Here is a 27,287-nt window from a genome sequence, read left to right on the forward strand (position 1 = left end):
CCGATCAGATTGGCTGTGCGCTCCTTTCTCTTTCAGTTCTGAAAGGTGACACCTTTTACCTGAATGTCGCAATCGACTTGTTTACTCCCACCTATGATCTGCGCCAGAGCTCTTCGCTGGATATGAATGTCCGTTCTGCTTCTTCTGATCCTGTGACTGCGCTCTTATTAACTAGTTTAGTTCTGGCTACTGAATGTAAGAGTAGCTCTAGAGCTTCTCCTCCCACTCTGCATCTGTGTGTGTTATTTTTTCATTTGTGTGGCCTTCACTCAAAACCTCCTGAACACTCCTAAAGTGCTTATTTGATAAGGTGTACCTGTATTATCCTATATTATGTTGCTTTTGTGGGAAATAATAATAATGGCTTTAAATTTTCCTCTTCTGTGTGAGATTATTATTATTATTTATTCTGTTTGTTTGATGTAATATGTTAATTATTGTCTTATTTTTGTGAAGAAATTGATGCAGCACACATTGTTTCGGAGTCTGGGAACATTTTGAATACTCTGAGCAGGTAAATTTACAGGGAATGATGGTGGAAGAGAAGTGTTGTGTTTACAAAAGGGATATTGTTTGGATCATCTGGTCTTTTTTCATATCGGACATACTGTAACATGCTTTACTGATTGTATTTGATGTAATTTGTTATTTATTGACTGTCTGTTTACTTGTAAACATGTTTATCAGGGGAGTGTGTTTCACAGAGAGCTTTACCAATTAATTAGATTTCTCTTTTCCGGTCATCTTGACCTTCCTGAGCTTTACAGATACAGATAAGTAACCGGTACATCCTGGCCACTAGTTTGTGGACCAGTGTCAGTGAAAGATATTGCATTTATTTCAACACATGGATGATCCTCTAATGCTTTAATTATTTTTTTTCTTCATCTTCCCATTTGTGTCTGCACTTGCACTTACTTACTCACTGCTCAGACATTATAAATGTTTGCTGCATTGCGATAATTTACTGTCATGATTGTAATCAATAAAGTATTTAACCTCAATTACAGATGTCTAAGAAATTTTTTTATGCTTATTAGATCAGTATCTGAAAACATACTTCCAACAGCACTGTAGATAAAACTGTCTGTCGCACTTTGCTACACAAAACAATTTGGTCGAGCAACCTTTAGAATGTTTATTGGTGCTTGGAGGAAAAATATAAGACTAAAAATGTAGGAGCCAGTAGAAAATCATGAATAAATATTTCAAAATAAAAATAAAAGTTTATATACTAGTGCATCTCAATTTCATCTCAAATTAGAATATCATTTAAACTTTACTTTATTTCAGTAATTCAGTTAAAAATTATATTGGAACTCAAATTATATAGATGTGTTACAGAGCCATCTATTGTTAGTGTTTGTTTTATTGTTGATGGTTTTATTGTTTATGGTCTCAATAAAAGTTGTCAGCAGAGGGAAGAATGAAGTGCTGTAAGATTTTCTGGGAAAGCACTGCACTGACTTTAGACTTGATAAAACACAGTGGATCAACACCAGCAGATGACATGTCTCTCCAAACCATCACTGATTGTGGAAACTTCACACTTTTGGATAACTTTATGCCACTTCAGCTTGGTTTGATGGCCAGAGGTTTTCAATTTAGTAAAATCAAAGAAACTCATAATTTTAAAGTGGTCTCATTTTTTTTCTAGAGCTGCAGATATAACAAAAAAAGGAAAGAAAATATGTAAAGTCTCCCTTAAGATAGACCAAGCCACTTGCTCCACACTGGGCATGCCCCAACTTGCCCTGGGACCCATTCTTTACTGATGTTTGTAAAAGCAGTCTGCTTGCGTTTTGCTTGGTTTTATACACCTAGGCAATGGAAGAGATTTTAACCTGAGTTAAATGGCTTTAATGGATCAGATATCTCAAACTTTATGTACAATGCTCTGATCTATTTTTGCAGATAATCTATTGTTTCTTGTGACAAAAACTCATCTGAAACGTATGTGTAATGTGTCAGAATATGGAAGCGGGATAACTAGAACTTGAATTTGACAGTGTGACCAGGTCTGACAACTCTGTAACTGAATGAACGAAGTCAGAGGTGAACATATGCCAAAACAAACTGCTTTTAAATTAAACAGGCCATATAGGTTTGGGGGGAGCTTTCAGAGTTTTGTTGCTCTTGCAATAGGGTTATACTGGAAGTTAAATTTGAAGATCTAAAGATGCTTAAATATTTGTGTAAACAAAAAATATTAATTCTGGTGAAGCGAACATCTGTCCAAATGCAAAGTGTACATTTTTCAGCTATGTTAATAAAAAAGATAAGATAATAAATTAAAGTTCACAAAAAGGATGATCTGGTTCCAATGGGACGTGTCAGTAGGTAGGATCTAGGTGTTAGGCAGCAAGTGAACATTGAGTTCCTGAAGTTGATGTGTTGAAACATAGAAATGGGCAAGCTTAAAAATCTGAGACAAAATGTAATATCATCAGGCTGGTCTTGTGGGATGTTCCTGATATGCAAAAGTCAGTACCTAACAAAAGTCAACAGTGTTTTGTTTCATAAGGGGGATGACACAAAACTGCCACAAACTGTTGAGCATAATATTATCCTGTTGATAACAATTCTGTTCATTCAAACAACATTTAAATCAACAGAAGAAGAAGAAAAAATCTGACAAACTTCCTAAAAGATTTTACTGCTTTATGCATTATTTTAAAGAAACCCCTCAGTACTGTAAAAAGTATGAACATATGTCCATTATTCCATAATAGGATGTTAAATAGTTGGCAAGACGTCTACTTAGACAGGAGAACAGATGTGCAGTATATACACCCACTGTGATACTGAACACACAAAAATGTATAAAACACAGAACATCTGACAGTCAGAAAGGCCATTTACTGTACATCAACTGTTGATTATTTTAATGTTCAGGAAAAAGTTGTATCCTGGTGCCTCTTTCTAGGCACCCTAAGGCTGAGGAAAATCCCCTTAAAATGCTGCCAAGCTCAATATTCCCATATAATAACAACCTTATTCAATAAATAACCAGTGTCAGTTCATCAAACACCCAATATCATACATAGACATTTCATTACAAATTATGTATATCAAAAGAGGAGGATTTAAATGGCTCAGATGCCACATGAGGTAAACATATGTAGAACAATTAAAATGTGAAACAAATAGAGTAAAAGGTTTTTGGATGTTAGGCTCAGGTTGGAGTTAGCCTTCCTGGCCAAAGTCCTCAGTAAACTTTTTCAGCTTCTCCAAGTCTTCCTCATTTACAGTGGGCTTGGTCTTGTCCAGTGATCTCTGCATGTCCGCCTGGAGTAAAAAGACACGTGGATAAGGACAATTTAACATCAATTTATATTATTAAAACCTCCTCCTTGTTTCTAAACTTACTTTCCATCTCATCAGCTTCACTGATCACACAGGGACACTTTGTAGTTATATTATATATATTGTATATAGATTATTAATTATATTATATTATATCTTCAATGGTCAGGACCACCACAGCCGCTAGTGTTTGGGTAGTGGTTTATTCTCAGCACGGCAATGATGTGTTGGTGTGTGATGTGCTTGTACAAGTAACTTATGCACAGCAGTGCTTCTGGAGCTTTTAAACATTTCATGCCCAATCTTATACTTAGTCAACATCCAATTTGCTCATTTGCAAAATGCTATCTTGGCAGTGGAAAACACAGGTGCACCACTGACTGATTAGAAACTAGACTACAGTCAACAGTCAGACGTTCATTGCTATCATGTCAATGCAGGTGTGCACAAAGCGTGTACAGCTCATTATTTACTTACACACACGGATGTGCAGCAGTGCAAAAACCCAACTTTTTCATAAACTATAAACAAAATACAGAATAAAGATGCAGAAGGGATGCACCTTTAAAATAGCAATCTGCCAAAGTCAGATCACACCTGACTCTTAAAGGGAATGGCAAGTGAAACGCTTTTATTTCACATTACGCCCAAAACACACCCATGATTAATTACGAGAATTAGTACATGCCTTTTGCGTTTCAAGACGCACAAAGTGTACTTTTCCTGTTGTTACGATAGCAAAGACACACTGACGCGCCCTAAATCAAGCTGTGTGGTGTGCAGTTGGCAGCTCATCTACAGATCGCGAAAATAGGGCCCTCAGGGTCACTGCTGAGCTGAGAAAAGACCACCAACCAAAAATAAATCAGTTTAAGGTTTGTCCACATAATTCTTACCATGCAGACAATAGGCTCCAGCAGTTTGTCTCCTGGAACGTCTACCCAGGTCATCTCAATGGCATTTGGGTCACCTGGAGAGCATGGGGTCAAAAGGTCATCTACGACTGCATCAGGGTTGTTCCATGTCTTTCCTCTGACCTGTATACATGGAAGAAATCAACATGGATAAGTAAAGAAATCTACATTCAAATGTGGGGGTAGTTTTTATTAAATTAATGCCATAGTGAATACTTTCTAAGTGCACTGTGATTTTAAATGGGCTGTGATATGCTGAAAAGGCTTTGATCATTTCAGTTCAACTCAAATTTAGATATTGATTTTTGAGCCAATGATGAGCATCAAAACTAGATAGCACAACAAATAACAAGACAGCAAAATAATAGCTAGACTCTAGGCTAATGTTGAAATAAATAATTCCCTTTAATGAGGTAGTATTCAATGACATGCCAAATATCATGGGACATGAGACTTCATGGGAAATTGATACAGATTTATTGTCGTCCTTAAACTAATCTAGGCTAAGAGCTCAGAGCCCATACGACAGTTCCTCTAGAGCAGAGAGGCTTATGTGCCATGTTCAATGGCCCAACAGTGTCCTCTTAGAAAATTTGGCCCTCAAACCCCTTAACCAAGCTCTCTAACCTCTAAGCCACCTCATTCACCAATCATTGACCCAACCACCCAAGCTAGGGCTTTCCCAATCACACACAAAGCACAAGTGCTGAGAGGATAAATACTTCTTTCATGAAATGTGAAGCAATACTGCATCTCTTTGCATCATTAGACAGCCCTACACACTTTTAGAAGTGCTAACTGAAACAGAAAGCTCTGCAGACATCTCCACACATAAGACACATGGTACCCACCTTTTTAAAGTGTGTGGCAGACTGGACTTTGCGTATGGGCTGCATAAGAGCATCCCTAACAATGATGCTGATGTCTGCACCAGAGTAGCCCTCAGTCTTCTTCCCCAGGGTGTGAAAGTCCTCATCAGTGAGGCTGCTGGGGGTGGTGCCAAGGTTAAGCTTGAACATGAAGGATCGAGCGTGTTCCTCAGGAAGTGGGATGTAGATACGCTTCTCAAACCTGATCCACACAGACACAGAAACAGAGATAAACCACATGCACAAAACTAAATGAATACAAATGAATATTTTATTACTATATGGACAAGGCTGGTTCAAAGCAAAACACATCTACACACAGGCTTGTAAAATATATGGACAAAAGTATTCATTGTTTCTCTTGAAATCAGTAGGGGTGTATCGATTCACTCTCTCTCAATTCAATTAAATTCACAATTCTGGATTCACTATTTTATTTTCTCACAATATTTGGAACAAATTATGAAGGACAAAACATAAGCAGATTTGGCCTACTTGTAATTGCTTGAATAAACACTTTCTGTATTCTCCTAATTCTTAATTCTTAACTCTTAATTACTTTTTTATTTAACTAATCTAAAATAAATGTCTCCTTACTAAAGTACTGTTTTTGGTGACTTTTAATTTAATTTGTCTGCATGTAAAATTTAAACATTGTACTATTTACTCCTGTACATTATTGGAAATCTGACATTTTGGCTTGTGAGGGCTGGGTGGATCTTGTCTTTTCCAGCTCACGAGTTGAAGCCTGCAGAGACAAAACTTGTGCAGCAACCACAGTAAGCCCCCTCAGGCATCATAGTAAAAAAAAAAAGTTTGTGTGATTAGCTTCAGTCAATAATGACTGACACCACTGCACTTTGCTTACGCCCATTGGCTTTTTGGCCTGCAATAGTGGGTTTGCGACTTATGATGTTCAAACAATGCAACTGCAAAAAATTTCAATAGCAGAACATGGAATCATGTATGTTCCTACAATGCACATCATCAAAATTGTCCATTGCATTGTTCCATGCATGTGTGACGATACTTTGTTATACCCCTAAAAACTCTGCACTCGGTAACAACAGTGTAAGTGAGGTCAGGATATTGGATGATCACTTACCTCATCCGCAAATAATCAACAAATCCTCAACATCTCAAAATACCCAATTTGCCCAAAATTATAGGATGGACCACTACCATTTCTACAGCTCAGCAGGCAAACTTTATACCCCTCTAGTCCATTTCTGGCCTAGAGAGTCCTGCTCATCTGCTCAGAGAGTCCCATTCTACTGGCAATACTACTATACAGGCCTTGGCAAGCTCTGCAGTAGCTGAATGCTTTTATAAGGGGTGTCCACAAACGTCGACTTTCAGTACAGTTTATTCGTTACTTTGTGTTATTTAGGCATTGGTATCAAAACTTGTTACAACAATCAGCCATAATATTTTTTGCATAGTATACTCATATCCATTGTCACTGACCTTCTCCTGATTGCAGAATCTAAAGTCCAAGGGATATTAGTTGCTCCAAGCACCAGAATTCCCTCATTATCATTACCTACACCTATAGATTCAACAAAGGAAAAAAAAATTTAGTCTGCCAACAGCCACTTATAGCACTTATACTATAGTCTATAGTATACTACATACTATAGTCACTTAAAGGAAAAACTGAGGAGCCCCACTCCACTCACCTTGCATCTGAACCAGAAATTCAGTCTTGATCCTGCGAGCTGCTTCACTTTCGTTATCACTCCTGGATCCGCACAGGGAGTCAATCTCATCAATGAAGATGATAGAGGGTTTGTGTTGCCGTGCCATGCTGAAGAGGTTCTTCACTAACCTGGAGAAGATAACAGAAATATTTCTTTAGTAATCGCTTTGTTGGTGTTTTTTCTTCTATTTATTATCAAGCTAAAAAGTATTTATTTTTAATAGATGTTTTTTGGGATTTTGGGAATGCTTACATCTGTTTAAGTAGTGAGGTGTTATCTTGTGAGTGAGGCTAAATGCTGGTGACAAAAACAATCTGAGTTTGAGTAAGGCCTGATAGTGGGTGCCAGATGGAGGAGACATTTTATTGGGAAGTTGATCAGGCATTTAAGATTCCTCGATCCACAATGTCAAACAGTTTTACAGGAGGCATTACCACTCACAGTGGATAGCTCACTTACTGGTAATGATCATGATTGGCTTCTGAACAGGCAAACGACTCAAAATCATATCATGCATATCCCACAGGTCATTGCAAATTTCCCTAGCTTCCACAGACATGACAAAAGTCAAGGAAAATGACACTAGGTCCAGTCTTGTGAAATTTGGTATGTTGGTGCATTTTGTGTAGAATGTAAATAAAATAATATATAATTTACAGTCAAACTGCTATTAAAATAATCAAAAGAAACAAAAAATAAAGCCACAATCCCATTAAAGCATTTAAATCTTATATTAAACAAATTCCCTGTGACTAAAATGTCAACTTTTCAGTTCCCAGTACTACTTGCAGGAGCAGCACACGTAATCCTCTGCTATAGAGAATGTCTTCTACATGCCACAATTTAGAGGCAGAGGAGTATTTGCATAGAGATGTCAAGAGGCCAGGGTTATACCCATGACTGCATTTAGAAAGCAAGTGTTAGAGTGTCAATAGTGTGTAATCTCATCTCTTACCTCTCACTCTCACCCAGCCACTTAGACACCAGATCAGAGGAGGAGATTGAGAAGAAGGTGGAGTTATTGGCCTCAGTAGCCACTGCTTTTGCCAAGTAGGACTTTCCTGTTCCTGGAGGGCCAAAAAGCAGAATCCCCCTCCATGGAGTCCTTTTACCTGGGGATGAAAGTTCAAGAGCATATAAGAATATAAAAACACTACATATGAATTATGGAAGTACAGATGAAAGGATTAAAAGTATGGAAGGAAGCTAGGAAGGAAGAACAGGAGCACTGAGGAAAGGTCAAGTCAAGAGACTTTAATTGTCATTTCGTCTGAGCACAAGTACAACAATACACAGTGAAATTAAATTACGTTCCTCTGAAACCAATATGGTGCAACATGAAACAAACAATACAATATAGACAACATAAACTGCAAACATGCAACAAATTGTGCAACATAAAACTAGAACACTACACTAAATACAATAAATACAGCAGACATGAGACAGGACAGTGCAGTACCGATACAGTACAGTCTAAATGTGTCTGGTAAGGATGAGGTGCAGAGATATGTAACATACTGTAACAAATAGGTCATACATTATCACATCAGTTACTGGGGTAAAAAAATATATAGTTCTTAGTGGAATATTGAATTTGTAGCAAATATTAGAAAAATAGAGACAGTTCAGTCTCTGTGTGTTGTGTGTGTGTGTGTGTAGAGTGATGGGGGCTTTGTGTAGTTGGTTGTTTGTTGTTTATTTATTGATTGACTAACTGGCTCAGAAAATGCAGAACTGTGGTTGGCCTTTCTTGTCTGTTTGTCTTTTTTCATCTTCTTTGCTTTCCGTCTTTTGCTATGTTGATTGTCCTACCCACTCAGCTGTTCAGCTGTACTTCTTTATCACTAGTAACACCCCAATACCAGGAGGGTGAAGACTAGCACATGCCTCCCCCTTCGATACATATGAAGTCAACCACCGCCTTGTTTTGAACTGCTGCAGATGCAGCTCTGGCTGCAGTAGCACCACAGTGCGCTCGGAGAAAAGTGCAGCTCCTCCGTTTCAATACATCAGCTCACAGACACCTTGTGCTGATCGACATCACCCTTTGGTATGATGTGGGGAGAGAGCTGCATGACTAGGATTCGAACCAGTAATCTCCAAATCATAGTGGCAGCATTTTAGTCCACTGCACCACTCGGAGCCTCCAAAGAACAACAATTTGTTCTCGATTTCTCCTTGACACCCCAACCAGCGCCTCAGTTAATGTAATCAATTTTATTACCAGCTCACCTGAAATAACATCATTAAGCATTTTTTTATTTGGATTTACCAATTCAGGTGTTAAGTATTGTATGATAACTATACATATTACTAGCCTCCCTTGATGAGAGCTTTGGAGATGTTTTAATGAACATAGTGATGTAAAAACACTACTTTTTGTATGAATGTTATTTGTATTTATTGTATTAACTGTAATGGCTAAATTGAGTTACCCTATTATGTTTATTAACATTTTAGTGTTTTAAATTCAAGAGCTGAGTTCCCCAATCAACATTTTATTTTAAAGTGCATCTCAGTTTTTAGAAACTCCACAAACTGCTCATTCATGATTTTAGGTTTAACTGGGGAATAAATGCAAGCTGTGTGTGCTCTGTACCTGTGAAAAGGTGTGGGAATTTGATTGGCAGGATCACCGCCTCTTTCAACGCCTCTTTAGCTCCTTCCAAGCCAGCAACGTCATTCCATTTAACATTCGGCTTCTCCATGACGATGGCTCCTGCAATCACATGAGTGTTAGTGAAAAGTAAGAACACTCCACATCAACCTGAGTGCTAGGAGGCATGCCGTTGTTTTGGCAGTTTGAGAGGCAGGGTCACACACCTTGAAGCTGACCCTGTAGTTTCTTTTTCTCTGAGTTCTCGCCATCATCACTTTCATTCCTGTACAAATACAGTTTCATTTGAAATTACGGTCATTTTATTAGTCATTAGATTATTAGATCAGACCATTATTAAATTAGATAATAGACAGATTCTGACCCTTTATCATCAGACACTTTCACAGGCTTGGAGGGAGGTGCTTTCTCTTTCTTCTTCAGGTACTCCTTCAGCTGCTCTGCTCTGTCCAAGTAATCTGCACACTTAGCCCGGATGCTCTGCTTTGCCTTGTCCCCCTGAGCTTCATCTGAAGAATACAGCACAGTCCATTAGCACAGTTCATTATGTCTAACTTTGATTGGCAGAGAGTGGGACTTACTAACTCTAAGCATTATGTCTAAACAGGGATGCTTTCGGGATGAGAACTATAGAGTGCTGGCTGGACTGACACTATGCAATGAATAAATGTAAATAAAAAGTAAACAAATAATAATTACAAAAATTATAAACATTATATGTTCAAAGAAAACAAATAGACTGGGTTGCTGCAAAACGTGGTATGCAATTATGTCTTGTGTGATTACAGGTTACAGGTGGTCTGATTAGAAATTGGAAATTAGGTCTTCTCACACTTGAGCCACTTTTTGACAGTGTTCCTCTTGGGGAGAGATTGTTAACTACTAGACATCCCTTAACAATGTACTCGAATACAGTTGACAGATTTTAAAAGGTAACACATTATAAAACTAAAAGAAACAGCATGTTTTGATTTAAGTCCACATTCTGGTTTGGATACAACTATGGTCATGTTCGTGTATGAGGGCCACATGGTGAGCACAGTGCTGTAAAGTGACACACTGCTGGTGTGATGATCTGTGAAGGCATCTTATATGACAGTTGGTCACCCCTTGTGGTGATACAAGACACAGGAACAGCTACCATATCATGACAAGGCTTCTAACTTGTATTTTTCAGCAGGATAATGCTGTTCCACACACAGCAAGGGTTTCCCAGAAATGTCTTAGCCAGACTGCAACACTTTCCTGGTCTGATTCATCGCTAATCAAGCATTAATGCGATCATCTGCGGCAACATACAAGTGTGCAGGATCTACAGGCCAAGCTACAACAACTGTGGACAAAAGTTTTGCAGGATAACCCACAAATGCTGCATGTCACCATGCAGTGGCAGACTCAGGCTATTTAAAGGGCAAAGGGGGAAAAATACAGTGTGCTCCAACCTCACAATATTGGAAAAGGAGTAGCTAAAACTGAAAACATAAATGTTTGAAGGTTTAAGAATGGAAATTAGTTATTTTTTAAACTTGCCATAATTGACAACAATTAATTTTGTATTCTCACAGTATACTATAGGCTCCTGCAGCTCGGCCTAAGCTTTTAATTACATTACTTTTACTTTTACATTTTAAGGAGTTTTTAAAAATATTTTTTTACACTTTTACTTGAGTAAAAAGTTTGAGGAGATAAATGTCAATACTGTTGACCCCCTTGCACTCTAATATTGAAATAACTAATATTTTCATTACATTAACACCTATTAAATTGAATCTAAGTCCAACAACTGTTTTTCCCTTACTAAAATAAGGAAAACTAGGATCACACGACTACTTACACTTCACCACATGTAGAAAGTACTGAACTGAGTGCTGGTACAGACGAAGAGCTTCCTCATAGTTCTTTGCCTTGTCCTCCTCAGCAGCTCTGGTGGCCAGGTCTATCGCTTTCTGTAACACGAAAAGGGAAAGAGTTCAGACGAGACAAACATCCAGTCTAACAGGAATCTCCGGCTAGGGATCGGTTAAGCTATATCTATAGAGACTCAATGGAGGGTTCTGCTGGGTTACTAAATATAGTAATGCATTAGTGTAATACAATTAATCTAAACGTATTAATGTATTTCATTTTAATAGTGTTTCTATACTGTGAAAGTCTTTTATGGTGAAAGCACAAGGGAAACTGATATAGACTGAACAACAGATGTGAACATATAAATAATTCATGTTCTAAAGCATGAAGTGTTTGTATGTGGCAAAAGCTGAATTTCTGACCGAAATTACCTATATGTAGTTACCTATTTTAAGTAGTAAAGTGGACAAAACAGATTTAGTAAGACATATTTATACAGTACTTATTGAAAACATGTGAAAGGAAAAGAGACTTCCTCTTTCGTATTTAGTTCCTATTTCCATTTGAGGATCTTACACTTTTCCACAGCTTGTTTACATACTTTTACTGCAATAAACTGACTTAAAAATAATATTAAAGTAATATTTGGGCTGTTTGAGGGTTTAATAACCTATTTTACTGTGTTTAAGTAAGGTACACAAATTCGGAAACAAACAGAGCAGCACATACAGAACCTGTCTCATATTTAAAACACATTAATAAAAGAAACGAAACTTCTGTTTAAACACTTATCGCGTATTTTCCTCTGTTTTTAAATATAACCCGCCCACAGGTGTCTCTCCACAGGTAGAGACTCTTCAATAAACAACAAAGGTGCTTACCTGTAGATTGGCCATTTGTAGTCGTGGTTTAACTCTTTAAAGTTGAAATTTAATCTACAGTACAGTAAACACAGCTGATATTCAGCTACATGTCTATTCCTACACCAAACACGTTGTAAAATACATAAACAATCTACTACAATATTCACTAAATCACTTTGTGTACTAGTTTCATCTAAACCTTTTCCTAGGTCTCTTCCGTGATGAACGTCAGCCGGACGTCATTTAAGCCACGCCCACACGAGGATCCCCCACACCCTGTGGTTACAATTCATACATTTTTATTATTTATTTTAAATCTAAATATTATAGAAAATTATAAGTTGATTACCTGCTCTTGTAGCACTCATTTATTATATCATATGACCTAAAGCACATCTACCTGAGGCAGCATCAGCTGTTACTTTTATTTAATTGGAATTTTATTCCAATTAAACTTTATTTATTATTGTTTAGTTTAGTTTACCTTTGTAAAGTTTATTTTATAATTATAAAATTCACAATAAAAATGGCCAAGTAACTTTATCTTTTATGTGTAAAAAAAATATTTTAGGACATCATTAAATAATTTTAAAGAATATAAAAGCAGAAAATAAACACTTTTAAAACTAATAAAAAATGTTTAACTTTTCATTTTTAACATTTAAATGAACGCCTTTTGTTAATTTATTATTTTTAATTAATTAAACAAACATATTTAAAAAACTTTTTTGTATACCTGAGTTTTTTTTTTACATTTTTTTTTATTTAGTAAGCTTTTATGTTTATTTAATTTCTATAAAATTCACACTGAGAAATCGCTAAATAACTTCACCATGTAAACGTCTAAAATATTCCAGGATATAAGGTAAAGATAAAGAAATTATAAAAATAATAAACAAAAAAAACCCCACTTTTATCATGTTTAAAACAAAAATGTCAAAACAAGAGCATCACTTTTCACAGGCTTCAAATGAGCTTAATAAAGTACAAAAGTGTTAGTTTAGCAAAACTACTCCCAGTTTTCATATTCTTTTGGTTGCAATTAAGATTATTTCTATTATTCTTCCTAAACGCTAAACTAAAGATATCATTGAATGAACCAATAAATTACCTGAATTAAAATATTTTTAAACTGACTTACCTTAATCGTTAAGAATGTTTTATCTCTATATTTCTGTTTTGGAGATACTAGTTCTTCATTGGACAGGGACAGTAGTTGGTAATTAAGTATCAAAATACCTGAATGTGCTGAAAGCAGGGTAAATTGTATTTATAATTAATTCATAATATTTTACAGATTATTTGGGATTGTTTTTTACTTTGCTCTTCTTTACTTTGGGACACAATAATTGTGTTTTACAGATAACTGGTTTAAATCCCCGCAGGTCTAACATGTTCAAACAGAGAATAAATATATACCTGAAAATGTATAACACTTTATAAACATATTTTATTACAGATTTCACAAATATACAATTTCATACGCATTCACACAAACATTTTCAAGGATGCACAGAAAAATGGCGAAGAAAATAATTGTTTTGCATATATTAAAGCACCTGTTTTTTTTTAAGGTGATTATTTTAAATAAGGCATGGTCACAGTATAATACATGGATGACACCCTTTAATACAGATTTTAAATGTATTTATTTTATATTATTTTTAGATTTATATTATACATGTTATTTACATTTAATGTATTAAATTTGTGACCTAAAAATGTAACTTAGGGTCATTGCAGAAACATAAACTGCGGTCTTATTATATTACCTCATGGCCAAGCATTTAATATAAAACAAAAAAAAAATGCACATAAACACAGGATTAAAAGATCAGTGCACATTTTGTGTATTTTTTTTTTATCACTGGTCAACATAAAAGTGAGGAACACTGTATCACAGTTTGATCACAGTTCTACTATGTGCAGCTGTGGGACCTGACTCACGACAGATTTAAAGTAAAGTCTTGAAGTTTGTATGGAACTCCGCTTTCCCACGACAAAAGATTTTTTCTGCTGCTTTGTGTTTGAAATAGATTAGTGTATTCTGAATGCAAACAGGCACCCTTAAAAAGATCTGGTTTGTCATTTGTGGCCTCTTCTATTTGAGTATAGTGCATTTTTAATGGACACAAAAACGGAGACTGTAAACGACTAACAGGCAAAGAGAAACTGTCATCAACTGCCTCCATTTAAGATCTGTGGCCGGAGGATCCTCAGGATGCGCTCGTTCTTCGTTAGATCTGCAGGAAGGTCATTGTTCTAAAGAAAGAGAATAACCCAGTATCAGAACAGGTTAATGAAAATGCGCATCAGATAAAAATGACAAAATATCAAAAATAACTGTGTAAAATCATTATTTTAAGAGGCTTAAAGGGGCCACTGAATGCATTTATTAGAAGAGGTTTCCACAAATATTTGGACATGTGGGTGTTTTCACATCCATTTACAACGCTGTGATTTGGCACAAGAACACAAGCAATGTGATCCTTACCCAAGATTGTCCACTACCTAACCTTTATACACACATTATTAGTTCACAATTATGATGATGCATCATGATCATGATTTTTTTCTGTACGACCGAGTACAGGTGCTGATATTCTGGGAAAGAGATGAAACAACACATTTTTGGTTCATATAATTTTGCCCTGGTCACTGGCCCATAGTGATCTTACTAATTTATAATTAGATACTGAATAATATTGCTTAAAATACAGAACTGAATACAATCACAGTTCAAGGTGGTATGTGCACAATACTGTACACAATGTACAGATATTCTCTATCATGTCTGTGTAATACTGTGTATCAGTCAGCAGAGGTCAGTATTAACAACAGAATTGGTTCAGGACACAATCACACTACTGTATAATACACAGCTCTGGGAAAAAAGAGACTGCTTAAAATGATGAGTTTCTTTGATTTTACCAAATAAAAAAAACTTTGGAATGTAATCAAGAGGTGCACCAGGAGTGGCATAAAGGAGTGGCATAAAGTTATCCAAAAGCAGTTTGTAAAACTGGTGGAGGAGAACATGCCAAGATGCATGACAACTGTGATTAAAAACCAGCGTTATTCCACCAAATATTGATTTCTCTTAAAACCTTATGAATACGAAACTTGTTTTCTTTGCATTATTTGAGGTCTGAAAGCTCTGTATCTTTTTTGTTATAAAATGTTTTAAATGACAATATTTTTAAGAAATGTTGTCCAGAGTTTATAGAATAAAACAACAACAATCATTTTACTCAAACATATACCTAAAATAGCTATACATTTTTCCAGGCTGAATACTAAATTCCATTTTTTTATTACAGGTTTTCCATAAAATTTCATTTTACACCATAAATGCCTTCTTTGGCCCTTTTTGGACAAATAATTTTGGTTGCCAAATATTTAATGCAACCTAATTGGAACTAAATCCTGTAGGCTTTATTTTTTATATATATATAACTGTTAATATATAACATCATTTGTTCTTTCTGTTTTGCATTTTACAGTGATTGCAATCTAGTCACTGTGTGCATTGTTTGATTTTTGCTTGCAAAATGAATAAACACTATTTACAATATAAAAATATATATATTTTGTTTACAATTTGCTGGAAAAGCAACAGGGATGGGAACCCATGCTGTAAAAGTAGTGAAACTCACCTTGTTGCGTAAAGTGGGGTCAGCGCTCGCTCCCAGCAGAAGCTTCACAGTTTTCGGATTTCCACCCATGACTGCAGCATGAAGAGCTGAGGAACCGTTCTAATAAACAACATGTAAAACAGCCCATGATTAAAAACAGGAAAATCGATTAACATATGAGAGGAAATCAGGTGAATAGTGAAATATATTAACCCATTGTGAGATTTATCATACCTTCAGAAGGCCTAGAGATGGACTGAACTTGAGGAGCTCCTCGATGACGTTGCAGTGTCCTTTGTGTGCCGCTTTAAAAAGCGCTGTGGAGCCGTCCTTTCAACAAGTGAACAAGCAGAGGAGTGAGAGGCACAATTACATAAAGCTGCATGAGATTTAATCATTACAACCAGTACTAATTGTTTACACTTGCAGTGTTCCTAAGGCTGTATTAAGTGTTGAGATGTTTCTGGTGATTTAAAGAGTCATGTTATAAGATTTAGTGGCGTACTGGTCGGTCAGCGTCCCGATCTGCACCACGGAGCAGCAGAACTTTCACAACATCATTGTGTCCCATCTGGGCTGCCATCCACAGCGGGGCGGTGCCATCCTAAGGTACAAGGAAAGCAGAAATACAGAAATCAGAAATACATGATCAATATAAAGAATGAAAGCCTCGTTTTTTAAGTGAGGGTGAATTTAGAAAAATATTACAGCCAAGAATATACAGCAGCTTGAGACACCCTGGTCATCTTACAACTACAAACCTAAATGCATTTAACTCTGTAAGGTCAGAGTTGATGGAAAGATGGATGGAGCTAAATACAGGGCAATCCTGGAGGCTGCAAAAGACTTGAGACTTGAAAGAAGGTTCACCTTCCGGAAAGACAATGACCCTAAACATACAGCCAGAACTACAGTGGAATGAAAGGTTTAGAGAAAAGAATATTCATATGTTAAAATGGTCCAGTCAAAGTCCTGGCCTAAATCCCATTGAGCATCTGTGACATCAAGACATGAAAATTGCTGTTCATATATTTTTTTTTTAACTACGTATTATTTTCATTCCACTTCACAGTTATGTGCTAGTTTGTGTTGGTATATTACCTAAAATCACCTTGTGGTTGTAAAATTTAAGGGGTGTGAATACTTTTTTTTGTTGTTTTTAGGGTTTGAAAACAAACATCACAATCAAAGAATACAGTATAATTACAAAAATATATATAATATTAGATGTTTATAATATGTGATATTTTCTCTCCATACTTTGGGTCTATAAACTAGCTGACATTTCAATTCAAAAACAGGTGGAGATAGTGGAAGGGGGCAGTGAAACATATATGTGGACATAACCTCAGTCATTTTTGTCGACCTCATTATTGCCCAGTGTATTGGCACTGACTTAGTTTTATTTTATTTTTATATATTTTTTTCTGATATTTAAACATTTTCATACTTACATTTCAAAGTCTAAATTTTCATTATAATTAAAAGTCAACTGCTCTTAAAAATATAGTGTAATTGCTACTGTAATGTAATGATTATGCTACTTTTTTATCAGTATATCAGTCACATACTGTATAATGGTTTTAAAATGACAATAGCATTATTTATCGCAATAATTACTAGTACAATATATCATTCATGTAATTTATCATGACAGGTCTGCTCAATGCTTTGCTCAATGGCGCATGGTGAGGTCATTAAAAATTAAAAGATGTTGTAGAAGCAGCAAAGGTCATTATATATTTTATGGAATATTTGTTGAAAAAAAAAAAATTAGTTTGATTTCAAGTTAACTTTAAACATGACTCATTCTGGAAATAATGTTTTATATATATATATTCCCAGTTACTACTTAATTACCTGCAGCTCTAAATTATTTGAAACCTATGAATGGTAGAGTCCTAGCATTACAGTAATATAATTTATACACATAAATAATAATTCCAAACTCAACTCAGTGATGATGATAGTGCAGATACGGTAACTTAAGGTCATGCATGAAGGGTAGAATGGATCCTTCACCTCTCTAGGCTGGTTCACTTTGGCTCCAGATGACAACAGCTGACGCACGACGGTCAAATGACCTTCCTGTGAGGCTAAGAAGAGGGGTGTGGCTCCGTCCTGTAATGGGAGAGGAGAAACTGACTGTGGGCCAAACATGCAGAGAGTAACAGTTATGGAGAGTGACTCATAGGAAAACACTGGGGTAAAAACACTCTACGGTCATCCACACTGATATGTGTTACACATGTATGAGCATCTATATTTGACACCAGAAGAGAAAAAGCATAAATATAGAATTACTTTAATACTTTAATTAATAATAATAATAAGTCATGTGATATGTTTTCTAGCATATCTTGCATTACCTTCTTACTGAAATTTCTGTAAATCTACAAACTAAATGTGTGTTAAGTGTTTAAGTGTAAACTTTTGACAAATAATTGTGCTCAGAGATTTAAATAAACACTTAAACACTTAATATCCATATATAATCCTTACTTTATATTATACTGTATGTAATACAAAACATGTAATTTATTGCTGAGAGAATTAAACTAAAATAATAGTGCATGAAGTGAATAATTAATCCACCAGGGATTATTTTTATTTTCCTATTTAAGTAATTTATTACTATTTGTTTAATTTATTACAGTATTATTGAATGTTATTATTTTTGTCAACCTGACATTCTTTGGTCATATATTGATCATACAGCATTATGGCTAAGGCAATGTCTTAAAATGCCCACAACTGTATATGTTGTGAGGTGTTATCTTGTGAGAGAGGTTAAATACTGGTCAAGCCAGAATTTACCATGAAAAGAGTTACCATCAACAAGGTCTGATCAGGGTTCATATACGTTTTAATCAATACATTTCCATGACTTTTTTCATGACTTTTCCATGCCTTTTTTAGGCAAATTGTCATGACCATAGGATTTTTTTAAACATCAGTGCAGACATGGACAATAAACCCAAAAATCAACTGAAACTATAACTAAATTACTGAATTAACTCTGAGCTGATGTATTTGTTGTTCGCTCATTGCTAAACAGAAACACAAAGATTTGTTGACCAAATTTCTACGATTTTTCCAAAACTTTCTTGGTGTTTTTATTTTTCCAAAACTTATCCAGGCCTGGAAATTCAATTTCTAAAGTGGTGTGGGCATTTAACATTCTTCAAATTAGGGTGTCTTGTGTTCTGGGACTGTCATAGAAGGCATTACCACCCACAGTGGACAGCTTAGCACAGTGGGTGGTACTGATTGTGACCTGCATTTTCAGACTAGACATTTTGTGGGAATAGACAAGCAACAGTAGCAGAAATCACATCCACGTTCAATGCAGAAGGCACCTCAACTTCTTCGGCTTCCATGGAACATGGGAAAATGTATAAAACAAAATACTTCCTGTTCCTGTCCCATGGCAACTGGCATGTTGGTGCAATATACTCATATGACACATATACAGTACTCATAGACTGCCCCTTGTAAAGAAGTCTGAGAATATCAAAGCTAACAAAATCGTAGTATAAAATAAAATCTTGCTAATAAGATAACACCTAAAATGTGTACAGGTGTGGGAGTTCCCAAGATGTTATTTTTTTTCATTTCATATTTTGTTTTCATTATAAATGATAATATGTTGCTTAAAAATATACTTGAGGATGAGTAAAATTTGTATTAATATGCACTGATGAGAACAAATTGTACTTGAGTGCAAAGCCAAGGTACTACTCATCTTTGTTTACAGCATGCTGTTTCTTCCAGCATGTGTTCTAATGTTTTTATTTTAACTCCCGTCTCATTTGCACTTCCACTGGTGTCTCTCTGGCACTTACGGGCGCTATTTTGGTCTGTGTTGACGTGCACTAGGTCAGTGTTTAGACTCAGTGTCCAGTTAGACTTTGTGTCCAGTTCAGTTTTTGGCAGCAGTTTGTGGTCACTGATATGGCAGAAACAAGAGGAACTGGCACAGCTTGTACACACACAGCTCCCACACACAGCTATGACTGCAGGATCAGACAGGGATGGATTAATAAAGAAGATGAATAAAGAAGAAAAAGAAGAGAAAGAGGACTAACACTGAGCTGGTCATGAACGTTGGCTCCGTTCTTAAGCAGAGTCTCCACCACTTTGGAGTGCCCACTCTGACAGGCTGCAGACAGGGCCGTACCACCATCCTGAAGAATCAGAACACACAGACACAAGCACATTTGTTTCTCTGCTTTAGACCGAGACGCCTGCCAAATTTATTTGGCAGCCTTCTGTTCTGAAACACACAGAATCAACTATTCATTTTACCCTCATGGGTGTAATAGTTTGATTCTTAAGACACACTTTTTTCTGTGAAAAAAAAATTAATAGATAAAATTATCCTCATCCATCTCACACATGGCATACCAGACTGCTTACTCAAATTTCAAATACTCAAATGTTTTTCTGCATATATTATATGTTGGCTTCTTTCCCTTCTCATGTAAAATTACCATTTTGTCTTTAGTAAAGCAGTATTAAAGAACAGAACGTGTTACTGAAGTCTCTAATGCGGCATTTTGACACATTTACACATACATCATAATAAGTACACACAGAAACACAAAGAACTCTGTGACTATTAAAAGTAGAGTGTGCTAGTACTGCTTTCTACAGCTTCAAAAGACTCGAAAACTGAAGAAAACTAGAACAGCAAGAGTCAGGTTTGGCTGACCCACATGGCAACGCCTTTAGCTGAGCTTAACAATGGACTCAGTCTCAGTTTTAGCAATGAAAAAAGAATATGAGGTCTTACAGCACTGCTACTGGACAACTAAAAAATAGGGTGCAACTTAAAGTTAATGTCTGTAAATTTTGTGTTATTTGGGGGAGTAAGGGCCCTCACTGGTAAAATGGGTAATTGCACCGGGCATGCGGAAGAATCATTTTAAACTGGGCGAGTGTGATGCGGTCTCCTTTCAGAGCAGATAAATCCGATTTCAGGTTATGTTCAGTCAGAGAGAGAGAGAGAGAGCGCAATGAGGGAAAATGAGGGCAATGTCTTGAGAGGATGCAAGAGAGTTATTATATACAGTTGTCAGTTTTTGGTCAGTGTAAATGAATGAGCTACTGTGGTACTGTGGAGTTTCCCTTCTGAAGTCTCCCATGCTCCACCAGCCACTCGCGTACAGTAGAACTGAGCCGGATCCTCTTTTAGAGGCTGTACATGTGACGTAAGTACGTAAAGACGCGTAAAGAGGCCAGAAGAACTCCTGCAAAAAGCGATCAGACACCCCAGGTTTAGAATGAATATATTAGGCTTAGCATGGATGAACGTTTCAGCACACTAGCACAATATTCTGTCCCCTCTCAACTCAGAAATGCCTCTGCTTTTAGTTTAAAAACAAAATAATTTGGCCTGCCACTTTAAAGTAACTTAATTTATTCATTCATTAGAATGAATTAGTGTCCACAAACATTTGGATACATAGTGCAGTAATGAAGGAGATAAAATGAATGAATGCAGCTACACATCTACACACCGTCAGATATGGATTCCCCTTAAGAAGACAAGGAAGAAGTGTCATTGACAAAAATGACAGTTTTGTCTAGGATGAGAGAAGTAATTACTGTAATTAATCCAGACCCAGTCTGTCTGAGACTGCTCTGCTACAGCAGGTTATTAAACTCAGACTGGTCAGCACATTTCACCTTCTAATTGCTTTGGGTCTACTCTCTGGCTCACTCCTTCTGTTTCTGTCTCTCTTTCTCTCATAAACACACACACACACATAGCGCAGTGTCGTGCAATATTCCGCTTGGCTGTCAGAATGCTTTATGTTGTTTTGGTCTGACTTTGCATCTCTAGGCTCGGGATCTGAATTGATCAGCATTATCTCACACAAAGCATCATCGGCTTCTTAAAGCCACATATATCTCCAAATATTACACAACATGTAATACTGCTGTTTTCATCAATACCTACACACATCAGATTGCTGCAAAACTCAACATGCAGTTATGTCACCTCTATGTGACAGATGTACTTGAAGATACAGTAAGCTGCCCAGCTGAGAGACTTTGACCCTGGGTGCATCTCAGGACTTAAATACTTGATTGAATGCTTTCTAGGCCGTCCATCAGGCAGCCACCTTCTCCTTTGTATGCAGCACTGTCATTAACGAGAAACCTGGACTGCTGCAGACTGGAACCGTATTGTCTTTAGCGTCTGAGCACGTAGGCCTTATGATGATGAATCCCGCCTTTGCTGTGGAGCGACACACTGCCCAAATTGCTGGTGTGGAAATAATCTGAGGAGCCACTGTGTACAACAAGCATGGAGGGCATGCAGGACATCCTGCAGTCATGTGTGTGGCCTTTCATGGCGTTGCTTTCACCAGGCATTTTTCAGCAGGATAATGCTCACCCATACACAGCAAGTGTTTCCCAGGAATGTAACACTTCTGGGGGCTGCCCAGTCAACAGACTTATCCCCAATCAATTAATGTGACCAGCTGTCATGCCAGATTTGGATGCAGGAACTATAGGCCCGGCTTCCCATATGGCATATTTTCTCTTTAATAATGATCCAGGTACATTGAGAGCCATTTCTACATTGTACGTATATATTTGTGTATTAGCATCATCAGCATCATCATAACCCTAGCAGAGAATAAAGCATTAGGGGTGTGCCATATTCTATCGTACGCAATAATATAGCCAACATTTTTCAATATTGTGAACCTAATTATCACACCAGTGTCCAGTATAATTTATTTTACTTTAATCCTGGATATATGAAGATATTTGGAGTGCATTATTAGTATCATGACGTTCTGGATCATTGACTTCTTTTACAAATCTGATCAAAATGTTTGTGTTTTTTAATTAATCTATTATTTTTATTGTATGTAATAATACAATTTAATTTTCATTTTGTTGCAGTAGTGTGTTCTTGAAATATATATATTTCGCCAAGAGTATCGTTATCACAAAAATACCATGAAATATCGTGATATTACTTTAGGGCCATATTGTCCACCCCTATTAGACATCCTTACCGGCCCACAATTAAAATGCTTCTCCTTTATATGATACATTGATACAGAGAATGGAAATAAACTGCAGTCATTTTGGTCTGTTAGAACTAAAATAATTTGTGTTTTTTTTTGTTGTATTTCAGTAAATAAAACCTAGTGGATTGTTTTTTAAAGTTATTTGTTCAAAAACTGGTGCTGTATTTAGTTTATTTTTATGAATAATACCTGAAAATTCTGATTGTGGTGATTGTTCAATTGTTTCCTGATTTGTTTGTTATGAGATTTACGTTTTTAAATATTCCAATAATATTCAAAAAATGACACTTGTTTGTTAACCTTGGTCTGGAATTCCGTGGAGGCTCCGAACTCGAACAGAAGCTTAATGATTTCATCGTGTCCTTGTTGTGCTGCAAAGAACAGGGCAGTAGAGCCTGTCTGAAGGAACAATAACACACACACATACACACAAATACACAAACACGCACACAAACAGAAAAAAGTTTAAAACACACTGTCATTCAGCTTGGCGCGTGGTCAGCAACATCAACAACATGCACACCCTTCAAACATTATCATCAGCTGCTGGACACACATCCTTTAAGATGAACTATTAGTCAAACCCATCATTGTCCTCTAATCCTCCACAGGGCCTCATAGAAGCTCATACAACAAACACAGCAGTGAATCTGGAGACGGCTGAATGCTGGAGCTCATTCTGATAATGCAATAAGTGTTATAATTTCTTTAGAGGCCGGACCGGCTCAGCCTTCACAAACACAACAATATACTGAATACATCTGAAGATAGAATTTGGGTATACCTTCCATCAGAAAAAAATATTTCCTATTTATAAACCTTATAAAACTCACAATCACATGATTTGGCTTAGATTTTGTACCAAACCACTTAATTAATAAAAATGAAAAATCCTTTTTCATTAAAGACTACAGATTTTTTTTTATGTAAACTTTACTTTCCGACACATGAAATGTACATAAAGACAATGCATGATATCACAACAAGCAATGCACTTCAGTGCTTAAGCAATGCATATTTTTAGATGAAGTCTAATTAAAAGAATTTTGTTCTAGACATTTTGAAGCATTTTTATTGGTCTTTTCATTGTAATTGTTTTTTCACAGAAGGTTATAAATAAAATTGGGATTTACAATATGTAATAATAACTGACAAACACTTACATTCAAACTATGCCATTTCCACTAAATGCAATTTCCACTAATTCAGCCTATAGCAATTCAGCTCTTTTACTGAGTAACAGATAAGAGTGTTTCACCCATGACTGCTTTTTCTGAGTAATCAACAGGGTTTAGGATTAGTGTTTGTTATTGGCAGTTTTGATCTGTCTATGATCTGTTCTTACCTCTCTCTGTAGGTTGATGTCAGCCCCTTGCATGATCAGTTCCTTCACACACTCATAATAACCGCTGTAAGATGCCACCATTAAGGCTGATGTGCCATACTGGGAAAAAAAGAATATAATAATAGTAATAATAATAATAATAATAATAATAATAATAATAATAATAATAATAATAATAATAATAATAATAAAAACAATAACAACAAGAATGACTCTACCTCAAGAAGACACTAAGATTAAAATACAAAGAGTGTGCAAATCTGTCCTCAAAGCTAAATGTGGTATTTAGAAGAATCTAAAATATAAAAAATGTTCTGGATATATTTCTGGAATTCTGAGATTAGAAGAGGTGTGTCCAAACGTTTTGCAAAGTTTTACTCTAGATTACATTGCAACAGATGCAGGTAAACATAAATATAGTAAAAATGAACAAGATTTTGTGAGCTAGTCTGAAGAACAAAAAAAATTGCTCCAGCTCACCTGATTTAACATCATTAGGCACTGATTTAAGGAGAGCTTTGAAGGTGTTTTGATGAACACAGAGATGTACAATTAATTTTTTGTATTCTTTTTTTATTCTAATTAGGGCTGGGAGGTAAATCAAATTACTTTGATTAATCAAATTAATGTTTTAATTTCATTTTTAAAATGGGATAATAGAGATTGTACACCTTTACATATAGAAGCTGTCAGGGGAAATCTCAGTACACATTTGCTTCTTTTATTAACCTGTAAAAAACTCTTTATTGTGGCTATTGTAGTTTTTATTTAATATCACCCAGCACTAATTCTAATAATCCTGTTTTCTTAAGTAAATAAAACTTCTTGTCTAGATAAGAAAGCAGGGGATCCATCACAGGTGTTTGAAATGTTTCCACAGCACTTATATTTCTTATTAATAATACATTAGAGTAGACTGTCTTACACTGTCTTTACAGTCAACGTCCACTCGGCCACTGTTGAGCAGAAGCTGAAGAAGGGCTAGGTTCCCCTTTCTTGCTGCCCAAAACACAGCATTGGCCAGGGGTGTTTCCTTCTGCCACACACACACACACACACACAGACCACTTCATTTTCTGAATCAGTTTCAGTAACTTTGCTATTTATAGGTATATGTTTGAGTAAAATGAACATTGTTGTTTTATTCTATAAACTACAGACAACATTTCTCTCATAAAAATACAAATATTGTCATTTAGAGCATTTATTTGCAGAAAATGAGAAATAGCTGAAATAACAAAAACATGCACAGCTTTCAGACCTCAAATAATGCAAAAAAAAAACAAGTTCATATTCATAAAGTTTTAAGAGTTCAGAAATCAATATTCAGTGGAATGAACCTGGTTTATAATCACAGTTTCACGCATTTTGGCATGTTCTCCTCCACCAGTTTTACACACTGCTTTTGGATTTTATGCTACTCCTGGTACAAAAATTCAAGCAGTTTAGCTTGGTTTGATGGTTTGTGATCATCCATCTTCTTCTTGATTATATTCCAGAGGTTTTCAATTTGGTAAAATCAAAGAAACTCATCCTAATAAGTGGTCTCTTATTTTTTCCAGAGCTGTATATATTTATACCAGGAAGCAAATACTATACTATAAAATGTAGAACACATAATACAGAATGCAGTGCATTGCAACATTATGAATGTAAATAACCCAATTAAACACAGAGGGGACAAATTTAGGTATAGAAAGTACAAATCCGCCCCATGGTTTTGTTCCAACTGTCTGGACAGCTTCTGCTGCAGCCAATAAAATAATATTCCACCTTAAATCCGTGACTCGTCTGATAAAACCACAATCTAAGACCACACTGAGGCTCCCAAACCCAAACTGGCATGTAAACACAGTCTACCCATCCGCATTCATTACTGCAGTGTTACTGTAGCTATAGAACAGAAATGCCCAGCATGCCCGGGACCTGTTATTAGAGGAATACTGGAGATTTGGGTGAATTAATGAACAGCAAGCAGATAATTAGTAATCATGCAGCACAGCCAGCCCCCCTCACAGCCCCCTGCACCCCTCCAGTGCTGAACCCGCTCTGCTGAAGGCTGTGTTTCAGCCTGTTTTCTCCGCATGCTCTGCAGTGTAATGGCTATAGGCTGCTTTATGTTATTGAAGCTGATTTACCTTGAAAGACATGCTGACTTCATCCGAGCCTCATCCCGCGCATGTGCAGAAACGCTGTGGGGCTAGGGGTGCCAACACTTACTGCAGAACAACAGCACGAGCAGGGATTTCTTCTGTTGTAAAATTTACTTCCTCTGCCGCTGCTGCGCTCATGTTCAGACGACGGTCTCTCTGTCTCTCTCTCTGTGTGTGTGTGTGTGTGTGTGTGTGTGTGTGTGTGTGTGTGTGTGTGTGTGTGTGTGTGTGTGTGTGGTTGTGTGTCTCAGTCCAGTTTCAGTTCATGTTAGCATTATTAGCATGGACATTTAATCACTAATAATAAACCAATGAAGCATTAAAAAAATAAATGACAGAAAAAATATATGTAATAATAATCTTACAATAAAAAAATACAACAATATTAATTAATCACAGTCCCTCCTTTTACTTTTTCAAAATGTTATAATTAATGGATCCAAACATTTTTCATTTCCAAACCTGGATCCTCCAGTCCCTCTGCTTAAGAAAACTTTTGTACAGGCCTATCTGAAGTTCACCAATGAGCATCTGAATTCTTTAGAGAAGGCTTGGGAAAATGTGATGTGGTCAGATGAGACAAAAAAATGAGCTCTTCAGCATCAACTTGACACACTGTGTTTGAAGGCAGAGAAATTGCTGGATATGACCCCAAGAACACTACCTCCACTGGCAAACATGGAGGTAAAACATTCTGCTTTGGTGTTGTTTCTCTGTTAAGGGTACAGTAAGACTTTACCATATTGAAGGGCTGATGAATGGGGCAATGTATGGTAGAATCTTGAATGAGAACCTCCCGGCCTAAGCCAGAACACTGAAGTAGGTTGTGGATGGATCTTCTAGCATTACAATGACCCAAAACATACGGCCAAGGCAATAAAGGAATGGCTTAAGAAGAAGCACATTAAGGTCCTGGAGTGGCCAAGCCAGTCATTAATTCAGACATTAATCCAATAGAAAATCTGTGGAGGGAGCCTAA

At 36.3% G+C, this 27,287-nt stretch overlaps 2 protein-coding genes across 2 annotated transcripts; both read right to left on the reverse strand.

Moving 5' to 3' along the window:
- Positions 1-1,124: 1,124 nt before the first annotated feature.
- On the reverse strand, positions 1,125-12,349 carry LOC103033151 (vacuolar protein sorting-associated protein 4B). Its single transcript, XM_007240094.4, has 11 exons — positions 12,139-12,349; positions 11,244-11,355; positions 9,774-9,918; positions 9,616-9,674; positions 9,392-9,511; positions 7,745-7,901; positions 6,769-6,917; positions 6,557-6,638; positions 5,072-5,291; positions 4,203-4,343; positions 1,125-3,288 (listed from the first exon to the last, which is right to left on the reverse strand). The coding sequence occupies exons 1-11, from the start codon at positions 12,151-12,153 to the stop codon at positions 3,187-3,189; spliced, it is 1,302 nt and encodes a 433-aa protein (XP_007240156.2). The 5' UTR covers positions 12,154-12,349; the 3' UTR covers positions 1,125-3,186.
- A 1,229-nt stretch (positions 12,350-13,578) lies between these two features.
- On the reverse strand, positions 13,579-26,507 carry ankrd29 (ankyrin repeat domain 29). Its single transcript, XM_007240095.4, has 10 exons — positions 26,294-26,507; positions 25,081-25,191; positions 24,156-24,254; positions 23,111-23,209; positions 19,844-19,942; positions 17,778-17,876; positions 16,261-16,359; positions 15,990-16,085; positions 15,777-15,875; positions 13,579-14,382 (listed from the first exon to the last, which is right to left on the reverse strand). Exons 1-10 carry the CDS (start codon positions 26,303-26,305, stop codon positions 14,299-14,301), a joined length of 897 nt encoding a protein of 298 aa, XP_007240157.2. The 5' UTR covers positions 26,306-26,507; the 3' UTR covers positions 13,579-14,298.
- Positions 26,508-27,287: the final 780 nt, after the last annotated feature.

This window comes from Astyanax mexicanus, chromosome 16, assembly GCF_023375975.1.
Source record: "Astyanax mexicanus isolate ESR-SI-001 chromosome 16, AstMex3_surface, whole genome shotgun sequence".
NCBI classification, from domain to species: domain Eukaryota; kingdom Metazoa; phylum Chordata; class Actinopteri; order Characiformes; family Acestrorhamphidae; genus Astyanax; species Astyanax mexicanus.